Source organism: Dendropsophus ebraccatus, chromosome 3 (assembly GCF_027789765.1).
Source record: "Dendropsophus ebraccatus isolate aDenEbr1 chromosome 3, aDenEbr1.pat, whole genome shotgun sequence".
Taxonomy (NCBI): domain Eukaryota; kingdom Metazoa; phylum Chordata; class Amphibia; order Anura; family Hylidae; genus Dendropsophus; species Dendropsophus ebraccatus.
The window spans coordinates 196,966,625-196,979,423 of record NC_091456.1 but is presented as its reverse complement, the minus strand read 5'-3'; the positions used below and the strand labels follow the sequence as shown (position 1 = coordinate 196,979,423).

Here is a 12,799-nt window from a genome sequence, read left to right as displayed (position 1 = left end):
ATGTAGCTGAGCTGTATATATGTGTGTAATGTACATGTGGCTGAGCTGTATATGTGTAATGTACATGTAGCTGAGCTGTATGTGTGTAATGTACATGTAGCTGAGCTGTATATGTGTGTAATGTACATGTGGCTGAGCTGTATATGTGTAATGTACATGTAGCTGAGCTGTATATGTGTAATGTACATGTAGCTGAGCTGTATATGTGTGTAATGTACATGTAGCTGAGCTGTATGTGTGTAATGTACATGTAGCTGAGCTGTATGTGTGTAATGTACATGTAGCTGAGCTGTATATGTGTGTAATGTACATGTAGCTGAGCTGTATATGTGTGTAATGTACATGTAGCTGAGCTGTATATGTGTGTAATGTACATGTAGCTGAGCTGTATGTGTGTAATGTACATGTAGCTGAGCTGTATATGTGTAATGTACATGTAGCTGAGCTGTATGTGTGTAATGTACATGTAGCTGAGCTGTATATGTGTAATGTACATGTAGCTGAGCTGTATATGTGTGTAATGTACATGTAGCTGAGCTGTATGTGTGTAATGTACATGTAGCTGAGCTGTATGTGTGTAATGTACATGTAGCTGAGCTGTATATGTGTAATGTACATGTAGCTGAGCTGTATATGTGTAATGTACATGTAGCTGAGCTGTATGTGTGTAATGTACATGTAGCTGAGCTGTATGTGTGTAATGTACATGTAGCTGAGCTGTATATGTGTGTAATGTACATGTAGCTGAGCTGTATATATGTGTAATGTACATGTAGCTGAGCTGTATATGTGTAATGTACATGTAGCTGAGCTGTATATATGTGTAATGTACATGTAGCTGAGCTGTATATGTGTAATGTACATGTAGCTGAGCTGTATATGTGTGTAATGTACATGTAGCTGAGCTGTATATGTGTAATGTACATGTAGCTGAGCTGTATATGTGTAATGTACATGTAGCTGAGCTGTATATATGTGTAATGTACATGTAGCTGAGCTGTATATGTGTAATGTACATGTAGCTGAGCTGTATATGTGTAATGTACATGTAGCTGAGCTGTATATGTGTAATGTACATGTAGCTGAGCTGTATATGTGTGTAATGTACATGTAGCTGAGCTGTATATGTGTAATGTACATGTAGCTGAGCTGTATATGTGTAATGTACATGTAGCTGAGCTGTATATGTGTGTAATGTACATGTAGCTGAGCTGTATATGTGTAATGTACATGTAGCTGAGCTGTATATGTGTAATGTACATGTAGCTGAGCTGTATATATGTGTAATGTACATGTAGCTGAGCTGTATGTGTGTAATGTACATGTAGCTGAGCTGTATGTGTATGTGAGCTTACACACTAGGAGGACACAGGAGGCAGTAAGTGCTGTGTTTGCAGATGGTGCAGCCATTGTACATAGAATCAGAAAGCTCCTGTAAGTGTGGGGTGAGCTCTACTTTGTATTACTATTCCCGGCCATTTCATCAGGGTGGCTCGGCTGTATTGTACCGTCCACCAGAAGATGAAGTCTTTCTTCTCAAAAATCTTAAAGAGCCAGCAGCTTTATCCCAAGAAAACAATAGTAGGGGGAGACACTTAAATAATCGGAAATCGGCAGAAGAATCCATGGAATAAATAGACTCCGTATGTGACTTACTTGACTTGAGCCGCTCTTCAGCCATTTTTGGAGACGTCCATCCTTTCTGGGAGATTTTTCTTGTCTCAGTATTATTGGTTATGAATAGAGAGTAGTAATAGAAGTAGTAAAATATTTGAAAGCTCGAAATTCAATTTGAACGGATCGTGTTTAGTAATGAGCGAGCATGCTGGTCCGAGCTTGGTACTCGTTACTTGGGACTTGAAAAAAGGGCATCATCCGTTTCCTATAAGTTTGGGCGCTATTTCTCAGCCAATAAACATGCAGGAGACTCTTTGGTACATCCTGAGATCACGTGGGACCCATACATGTCGATAGCAGCGATTGGTTGGCCAGATCAGATGACCCTGCCATATAAAAATCTCAGCCGCCGACGCTCGGCTCACATGTATGCTGGAAGAGAATAGGGACAGAGCTGCTGCTTGTTTGGGAGAGGGTTAGGGAGGGAATTAGCGTTCCAGTAGGCAGGGACACTATATACAGAACCCAACAGCCCTTTTAAGGGCTTAAAATCTTTCTTTTATTTTATTTTATTTTTTCGATTACTACAGACTGCTGGCTGGGACTTGCAGTGCAGCTAACACGATTTCAGTAGCACACTGTGGTGATCGGCTGCTGGCAGAAAGGGGACAGCAGGTGGTGCATACAGACCCCAAAGAAGTCCTCAGTACTATTATATTTTTAGTGGCTGGTGCTGCTGCTGTTGTACATTGTATTGCTGTTATTTGTAGTACAGCTGCATAGAATCTCACTGCTCATTGTCCTGTGTAACAGGGGGCATACACCATTTACCACCACCACATACACACAGACTATACAACAGCCTCCAAAAAACTAGTGTGACCAGTATATGTTCTTTTTTTCTTCATTTCTTTGTACAGCAATATACAAGCTCACTGCTAATTGCCCTGTGTAAGGGGGTGGCATACAGTATATAGCTGCAGTTACCCACAGATTGTATTTGACAACCTCCAAAAACTAGTCTGACCAGTATATTTTCTTATATCTTTATTTCTCAGTTCAGCCATATACAAGCTCACTGCTAATTGCCCTGTGTAAGAGGGTGGTATAGACTAAATGGCAGCACATACACTTAGCTTCTGAGGGGGAGGCAATGTCAGTCACAGGACCGGTTGGAAGAGGAAGATGGGTGGGCAGAGGGATAAGCAGGGCCAGAGCAAGTAGATCAGCAACTGTTTCAAACTCCCGTGGCCAGGCCTAGATGTTCGCACGTCTGGAGGTTCTTTAAAGAAACTGCGTATGACCGACGGACTGTAGTGTGCAGCCTGTGCCACTCCAGGATCAGCAGGGGAGCCACCACTACCAGTCTAACCACTACCAGCATGCGCAGGCATATGAGTGCTAAACACCCCACTCAGTGGAACCCAGGCCACTCAGTGACTGCAAGTCACACCCCTGCTCCTTCCCCTGTGTCACGTACTGGATCTGTCAGTCCCCCCGCCCAGGCTCCAGGCACGAGCGCCTCCCGCCCTACACCCACCCCTTCACCTCCACTATGCTCCACACCCTCCAGCAAGGTGTCCAAGCGCAGCGTTCAACTGTCCCTACAACAGACCTTTGAACAGAAGCGCAAATACACCGCCACTCACCCGCACGCATAAGCCCTAAATGTGCACATAGGCAAACTGCTGAGCCTGGAGATGCTGCCCTATCGGCTGGAAGAGACAGAGGCTTTTAGGAACCACATGATGGGGGCTGCCCCTTGGTATTCTACTGTGTCAGGCCTAATTTTTGGGAGGTTAACGCCTGCCTTATCTAAAGGCCACTTTATGGTGTTTTTTTTTTTTTTAAATCTTCAATTAAAATTTTTAAATCAAATCGACTTCAATTCAAGAGCTATTTTGCAGGGCTGTCTGGTCATCTATTGTATCTCCAAGATACAAGCCACCGTTCAAAGGAACAGACAGTGAAAATGGTGGATCCTAATTTAGCATCCTTGTGTTGTCCATTTTGAACTATACTATCTGTGGATGTCAACTTGCGGGTGTTCTCTGCCGTCCTTTAATTTTTTATCTGTTTCAAAGGCAGTAGTCAGCTGCTCGTTAAAGGCCACTTCATGGCCATTTTTTAATCTTCAATTTCAATTATCAAATTAACTTCCATTTGACTAATAGTCATTCAAATTCGATTATTTTGCAGGGCTGTCTGTTCATCTGGTCTGGTCTGTGTCAGGCTAAGTTTTTGGGTGGTTAATATGCTACCTCTGTTTTAATGGTTCCCTGTTTTCTCACTGCCATGCTGTGTCAGGCTAAATTTTGGGGTGGTTCACGTGCCCACGCGGTGGAATTCCACCCTCCAGATGGTAGCCAGGGTTTACCAGCAACGCAGAGCCATTGTGGAATGCCAGAGTGGACGTGGATGTCTGCTATCTGTCAGGTACTGGGCCCCTTTGAGGAATCAACACAGATGGTCAGCGGGATGCTGCTGTGTCTGCTTCAAACCTCCCTGCTCAGCCTTCGTCTCAGGAGACGGGGGAAGAACATCCGCCCCTAGATAGCCAGACCACCCTCACGTCTGTTATTCAGCATGAAGTAGAGGAAGAGAAGCAGACTGCTGCCACGACTGAAGAGGGTACCCATGCTCAATCCTTAGCTGTTGAGTGTGTATGGCCTGAAGAGGAGGAATTGGTGGAGGAGGAGGAAATGGACAGTCAGCCTATTGAGGAGAGGGAATTCTTGCAACTTGGGACTCTGGTGCACATGGCTGACTTTATGTTAGGCTGTTTTCCCGTGACCCTCGTGTTAAAAAAAACAGATTACTGGGTGTTCACCCTCCTGGACCCTCGGTACAAACAGAACTTTTCTACTCTCATACCTGCCGAGGAACGCAGTATGAGAGTGAATCAATATCACAGGCCCTGGTGCAGAAGCTGAAAATGTACTTCCCATCTGACACCACTAGCGCCAGAGAACGTAATTCTGTGGCCCAAAAACCGGGGGAGAGGAGGGGTGGAGCAGGCAACTTGTCAAGGGGCAGGGGAACACTCTCCAAGGCCTTTGACAGTTTCATGGTACACCATGCTGTGTCTGGCATAATTGTTTGGAGGCTCACTTGCTACCCCACTTTTAATGGTTCTCTGTGTCTTCACTGCCATGCTGTGTCAGGCCTAAATTTTGGGAGGTTCCACGCCTGCCTCATCTAAAGGCCGGTAAAGGCCACTTTATGGTCTTTTTTTAATGTTCAATTTCAATTTTCAAAGCACACCGCAGACATTCACTCCCTAGCTTCTTCTCGCACAACTTACGGGCCTCAGGGTACACCGCTATTGAAACCGCAGCAGTGTGAACAGGTGATCACGTGGAGAGAACATACAAACTTCTTGCAGATGTTGTCCTTGGTGGGATTTGAACCCAGGACCCCAGCGCTGCAAGGCTACCCTGCTAACCACTGAGCCACTCAAACTCAAAATCAAATCAGAGGTGGGGAGAAGTGGTGAGCCACATGATACAGGGAAAATTACCCCAACTGCTAAAGTAGTCAGGGGATGTCATGCCCCAGCCCAGGTCAGTCTAGTAACTTAAAAAGACAAGTTATTAAGGGGGAGGAGGGGAGCAGTCAGCTTGTCAGGCACTGGCAGGGGAGCATTCTCCAAGCCCTTTGAACTTCAAAGTGACCTTCAGGCCTTTGACCGTGGTTTCATGTGCCTTGCCCATCTTGGTCTGGGTCAGCACTATTGTCTTGAGGTTGACCACCAGGCTGTTGGCCATAATTTGGCGTAATGGTGCGATTAGGCAGCCTCTGAGGCATCCATGCATGCTGCCCCTGCTGTTTCCTGTCCATTTCCGTGGTGTTTCCATCATTCTCTGAGGTGGACAGGTTTTCACAAGACCTTCCCTCTGCCGGGCTTGGGTCCCCTGCAAAAATGCTCGAGTTTCCCTTTGACTTCAATGGGGTTCGTTACTCGAAACAAAACGAGCATTCGTTACTCGAAACGAGCAGCACTCGAGTATCGGGAAATATTCGTCTCGAGTAACGAGCACCCGAGTATTTTAGTACTCGCTCATCACTAGTAACTGTACAGTGTACACGTGAATGGGGAGATGCTTCCGGTCTCTTCCTGAGGTAACCGTACATAGTATACAGGTGGATGGGGAGATGTGGATCTGTTTGTTTTTAAGTCTTTTTCCACAGATGAGCAGCAACAAGCTGTGAGACCGGCGGATGGAGAGGAGGTACAGGGTGAAGATGGCATCAGACAGTAAGTAAGTAACTGTGTTTGCCAACCGCCTTGTATCTCACTGTAAGTTATCTGACAAAACCAGCAGAAGGAAGCCATGTGTAATGTGGTGTAGTATCCTCACATTGGGCGGCCCTGGGGTCAACAAATATACCATAGATGTTTGTGTAGGGCTGTATTATCTACACCTGTCATAACCTACTGTAGGTAACACAGGAAAGTGCCTGTCTGCATAGTCTGTGATCTTCTTGCCTGTTCCAGGGAATGTAAGTGGACTTCATCCAACTCCCACAGGTGGCCTATATAGGTATGTCCTTACAGGTGGCCTATATAGGTATGTCCTTATAGGTGTCCTTACAAGTGGCCCATATAGGTATGTCCTTACAGGTGGCCTATATAGGTATGTCCTTACAGGGGGCCTATATAGGTATGTCCTTACAGGTGGCCTATAGAGGTATGTCCTTACAGGTGGCCTATAGAGGTATGTCCTTACAGGTGGCCTATAGAGGTATGTCCTTACAGGTGGCCTATAGAGGTGTGTCCTTACAGGTGGCCTATATAGGTGTGTCCTTACAGGTGGCCTATATAGGTGTGTCCTTACAGGTGGCCCATATAGGTGTGTCCTTACAGGTGGCCTATAGAGGTATGTCCTTACAGGTGGCCTATAGAGGTATGTCCTTACAGGTGGCCTATATAGGTGTGTCCTTACAGGTGGCCTATATAGGTGTGTCCTTACAGGTGGCCCATATAGGTGTGTCCTTACAGGGGGCCCATATAGGTGTGTCCTTACAGGTGGCCTTTATAGGTATGTCCTTACAGGGGGCCTATATAGTTGTGTCCTTGTCTGTATTGATGTCTTCTTTACAGGTCAGCCAAAGCTATATAACTGAGGCCAAGAGTCCAAGCATCTGTAAAATGGCCTGTCAGTCAAAAGACAGGTTAATGGATCCATACCAATGCCACTAACCATTACAAAAAGGATCATGTGATATATTGTTTTCATAAAAAGTTTGAAACCTTAGATGATGTATAGTATATACTTTGCTTTTATTTCTATGGTGGTTATTTTATGTGTAATATGTGATGATCTCAGTGAAACAAGAGACAATTCAGTAGGATCCAAATATTATATCGGTAATAAGTGCTCAGTTACTTCATATTATTGGTCTTTGTATTATAGTATATGATTATTTACAGGAAGAGATGTGATCGGTCATTAGACCTGTGTGATCTAATCATAAAGACGTTTCCTAGGTACAAAATGAGGTAAAAAGAGGTGGAAATTCTGAGAATCCGGTACTGATGATTGTGAATTGACTGGTTATTATAAGGGACTGTAGTGGTTATATAGTAGGTCACATTGTAGAAATGTTATTGCATTTATCTGTTGTGCTGTTTTTGGTTTATGTGTCAATCAATTTTTTTAATTTTTACTTTTGCCATGAGATAAGATTTGCTCACTGTCAGGAACCGGACAGCAGGACAATACAAGACAGTGAGCCCTGACGCTGAACCCCGCCCACTGTCCCTACCTGCTTGCCGCAATCCGCCCTAAGATGGCGGCGGGCAACTTGGCGGCGGTCCCTGTACAGACTTGGTGGGACACAAAGACAAGACAGACAGACAAAACACAATAAACAGTAGTCCACAGTCCGGGTCACAACAAACGGGCAGCACAGTACAAAATCACAATCCAAAAAGCAAGGTCAATAAACAGGCAATATGGTCAGGGCAGGCAGCTAGCAGGAATGGTCAGAATACAAGGCAAAAGGGTCAGAATAAATATAGCAAGAGTAGCAGAAACAGAACCAGGCAGAGACGCGCTCAATATCCGGCAGTGAGAGGCCGGCTGGCAGACACTATATAGGAGACCAGAGGGCCAGTGCAGAAGCTGATTGGACCAGACGCCTAATCTCCTCAGAACACCTGGGGCAAGAGCAACCCGACTGGCAGGGAGAACAGTCAATCAGACTAGCTAACCAGCATCAGAGTTAACTCCTGAGTGGCCAGGAATATCTCAGGCAAAGCAAGTGTGGCTGAAGAAACACAGAAGGAAATAGAGCAGTGTTCAGACAGGGTTCAGGACACTGCACAAACATACAAAACAATGAATATCAGCGCCATCTCAGGCGCGCAGCACGAGCCAAGGGGCGCACAGAGTTCGGCACAGGCACATTCATGACACTCACATCTAAACTTTTCCTTTCCAGAAACTTTTTAAAATTAGTTGCTGTGACTTTCCAATACCCACATGATGCCGAAGTGGTAGAGTCCTTGTTATAGAGTCTGTTATATACAGTGGATAGCTTATTGTCCGATCACTCAATGTCACAGGGAGACTGTAGGAGTGACAGGAGACTAGCTTAGGTTCGAGACGGAGGATGTCCTACCTCTAAGGACAGTCCTACGGTAAAGGGACCTAGAGCAGGTTGGCTACATCTGTAGTCAGGATTAGGGACAGGAGTGATGAGACAATAAGGTTTGGTATCTATCAGGTGATTGGATGGATATGCTGCCACTATGTAAATGCAACTAAGAATTGCATTTGCACCAGCGGCATCTGATGAGGATTATTGATTATTCTTTTCATAATAAGACTCTGTCATTTTATATCTTATTGGAATATGATTTCTATGGGTATACATGTGCGATGTGTATATATGTTTTATGTGTTGGTTTGGATATTGATAATAAGCTTTTATTTGTTTGGTTGTTACTAGAGATGAGTGACCCTGGAGCATGCTGGAGTCGATCCGAACCCGAACTTTCGGCATTTGATTAGCGGTGGCTGCTGAACTTAGATAAAGCCCTAAGGCTATGTGGAAAACATGGATATAGTAATTGGCTGTATCCATGTTTTCCAGACAAACTTAAGAGCTTTATCCAACTTCAGCAGCCACCGCTAATCAAATGCCGATCGTTCGGGTTCGGATCGACTCGAACCCGAACCAGGTTCGCTCATCTCTAGTTGTAACTAAGCTGTATATTGATGTATAATGTACAGACTTACCCATTGTTTTCTTTTAGAGGATTGTTGGTAGAACAAGACCCCCGGTCAATCTGTCCTATTAGTTCTTTCTTTCGGTTATTGCAGATCTACCTACCACATCTGCAGAAAGTTTGTTCCGCCATCTATAACTTTCAATAAAACGTATAGTACTATTTTTGTCTATCCTATGGTGATGCCCATAAACTAATGGGAGTCCGTCAGGGTCTCTTCCAAGTGGTCTTATGCATAATACCGATCTGTTTGTCAGTAAAAGCGATGATGTGTATTCTCTCTTGTATAAAACTTCAATGAACAAGAAGAAGGTCTACCATCATATAGGTAACTAACGTGATTTTGTTTTCTTTCTCTTATCAGTTCTCTTGAATCTGTGCCGCCTGGAAATTTCTGGAGGTTAGACGCTAGACTAGTACTCTGGGTTCACCCGTGTTCCCTTGATCAACCTGCGGGGTGTGAGGATAGAATCCTTGAAACCTCTGGCTACGAACCAACCACCAGTGATGACTAGTGATGAGCGAGTACTAAAATGCTCGGGTGCTCGTTACTCGAAACGAATATCTCCCGACACTCGAGTAACGAACCCTATTGAAGTCAATGAGAGACTCGAGCATTTTTGCAGGGGACTCAGGTTCAGTAGAGGGAAGGTCGTGTGAAAACCTGTCAACCTCAGAAATTGATGGAAACACAACGGAAATGGACAGGAAACAGCAGGGGCAGCATGTATGCATGCCTCTGAGGCTGCCTAATGGCACCATTATGCCTAATTCTGTTCAACATCCTGGTTAAAACAGAGGTAGGCATATGGACCACCCAAAAACTCAGCCTGACACAGCATGGCAGTGAGAACACAGGGAACCATTAAAACAGAGGTAGCATAACATGAACCAGCCAAAAATTCATCCTGACACAGCATAGCGGTGAGGACAGAGTGAACAAGGTAGAAGCGGTAGCCAGTCAGCCTCCCATAAAATTATACCATGCCTAGCATGGCAGTGAGCATACAGAGAACCATTAAAAGTGAGTGAGAAAGCAAGTGAGTCTCCCAAAAATCAGGCCAGACACAGCATGGCATTGAGCACACAGAGAACCATTAAAAGTGAGGAAGCAAGTGAGCCCACCCAAAAACTGGAGTGAGTCCAGGGGCTGGGATATTAAGTGGACACGAACCCGGGTGCTGACAGCTTACTGGCTAGGCCAGCTGTCGGTCACCATCAAGGGTATACCTGATGCCTCTCAACCGTGGGATGGTGAGGCCCCAGCCTCAGCTAGACAAAAAAATAAAATAAAAAAGCTGGCTGGTTGGGGGGGGGGGGGGGGGCGCGATCGGCAGGCCCCCGGCAACCAGTCCCACTCCTCCGCAGACGTAGTGTGACTTCAGGCAGTGAGGACACATAGAACAATACAGTCTTCTTAAGAGGCCCTGGAATTTGAGAACACTGGGAACCATGAAAACAGAGGTAGCATATCATGAACCAGCCAAAAATTCAGCCTGACACAGCATGGCGGTGAGGACAGAGTGAACAAGGTAGAAGCGGTAGCCAGTAAGCCTCCCCAAAATTGGGCCAGACACAGCATGACATTCAGCACACAGAGAACCATTACAAGTGAGTGAGGAAGCTAGTGAGGCTCCCTAAAACTAGGCCAGACACAGCATGGCATTCAGTACACAGAGAACCATTACAAGTGAGTGAGGAAGCTAGTGAGCCTCCCAAAAATTAGGCCAGACACAACATGGCAGTGAGGACACAGAGAACCATGAAAAACTATGCCTGTGGATAGATCAACTTTTACAGCATTTGGTCCTACGTACCCCGGGCTACATAAAGCATAGCAAGGAGCTTCTGAAAACCTTTGACAATTTTGAATGGAAAGCGGAATACAGCTGGCTTACTTGTGACGTAACAGCATTGTATTCATCTATTCCGCACGACGTTGCTCTCACTGCCCGATCTTACCATCTGTACAAATATGGGAATTACACAGAAGATCTGTGTGAATATATTAAGGAATCCAACAGATTTCTTTTAAAACACAATTATTTCATGTTTGACAACAAATTTTACCTTCAAACGACAGGTGCCCCAATGGGCGCACGTTTCTCACCATCTCTGGCCAATTTGGTCATGTCGTGGTGGGAGGAGAAGGTTATCTATTCTGAAACCAATGTTTTCAGGGATTCCATCGGATGGTATGGGCGATACATCGACGATATACTCATCGTTTGGTCGTCTGATGTGTCGTCCATACCATCTTTTGTGGATATGATTAATGATAATCCCTTCAACTTAAGATTCACCTTCGAGACCTCAGGGGATAGTTTGCCTTTTTTGGATGTTGGCCTCAAAGGGGATCCAATTCAAAATAAAGTTATCACAACTCTTTATAGAAAACCCACGGCTGGCAATACCATCTTACATGCCACCAGCCAACATCCTTTACACACTATAAAATCCATCCCCGTTGGAGAATTCATACGCACCTCCAGAGCTTGCTCAGACCCCATTATGGCTCAAGAAGCACTAAACGAGACCGAATCTAGACTTAAACAAAGATGGTATCCCCCCTGGATGTTAAGAAGAGCCAGAAATATGGTAGATAAAAAACAAAGAAAGGACCTTCTAGCTCTCAAAAGAGCAAATAAAAAGCAAAATGGGGAACAGGGGAAGGAGATGGAGAAATCTGGTGTTTTCTTCAGTACAGCGTTTAGCAATGAATACCAAGAGATCAGTAATATTATTCACAGAAATTTAGGTTTCCTACGTCTGATGCAGACATAGCAGAAATATTAGATGAAGGCTTCCATTGTGTCTCAAGAAGAGGTTCATCCTTGGGACAACTTTTGTCACCCAGCCTCTATACAGATCCCAAATGTAGTCGCCACATGAGAAATACCATCCATGCAGAGCCCCATGCAGAGAAATACCATCTATGCAGAGCCCCAAGATGCAATATATGCAAATACACCAGTAATTGTACGACTTTTGAGTCGAGTGACTCATAGAAATCGTTTCAGATCAATCATGACTTGACCTGTAATTCGGACCATATCGTCTACCTGATCACATGCAAATCATGTAATCTCAAATATGTGGGTTGCTCCATCAGAAAGATGAGGACACGAATAAATGAACATATACTAAGCATAAAAAATAATAGTGTTCAACTATCTTGGGCCGCAAAACACTTCATTACCCAACACGATGGGGACCTGAAAACCTTTCAATGCCAAGCAATAGATAAAGTTGACAAAGGGGATTGGAGAAAGGCTCTCCTTAAAAAAGAAGCTGAATGGATATTCAGACTGGAGACCAGAACACCCAAGGGGTTAAATGTCAGGAGTGACCTCAGTTTTTTTCATTAATCCCATCCCCTTTCTTCTCCCCCCCCCCCCCCCCCCTCCCTTCCTTTTTTTCATTATTGATCTTCACATGCAGTTTTTGACATGTATTTTCATATATTTTTTCATAATTTTTTTTTTTTTTTTATGTCTGTATGCATGTTCATGTTTTTGATGGTCTTTTATGTTTTTTCACGTTTCTCCATAGGTCTTTGTCATGTGTTTTTCTCATATGTTTTTGTTTTATACATTGACTTTTGTGGTTATGTGTTCATTTCATTTTTTAAAGCGGCTTGCGATATACTTGTCTTCTCAGACATCTACATACATTCTCCATTTTGTTACATTTATTACAGCTGCGGTCACAACAACTTATAAACAATACCAAATTGCATGACGAGCAATGGGCATATTCTTTAATCCAACATAGTTAGTTCGGATGGCCAGTCCCTAATTCAGATAAATTCATCTTTTCATTTAGTGCATTGCGTTCCAGGCTGGCACGCACCACATCATCCCTCATTTATTCATTCTCTCTCCCAAACACAATAGGAACATGATTCCCTTAGTCCGGACCATGTGATTCCTCACATGACCCGAT

The 12,799-nt window shown here is 44.4% G+C and overlaps 1 protein-coding gene across 1 annotated transcript in view; it reads right to left on the bottom strand.

The window, feature by feature from the left end:
• Positions 1–12,799, bottom strand: part of LOC138786674 (zinc finger protein 721-like) — a 49,506-nt gene that overhangs the window by 24,630 nt on the left and 12,077 nt on the right. The window contains exon 2 of the mRNA XM_069963652.1: positions 4,437–4,491. Coding sequence (XP_069819753.1) covers positions 4,437–4,491 — 55 coding nt within the window. The remainder of the gene's footprint in view (positions 1–4,436; positions 4,492–12,799) is intronic.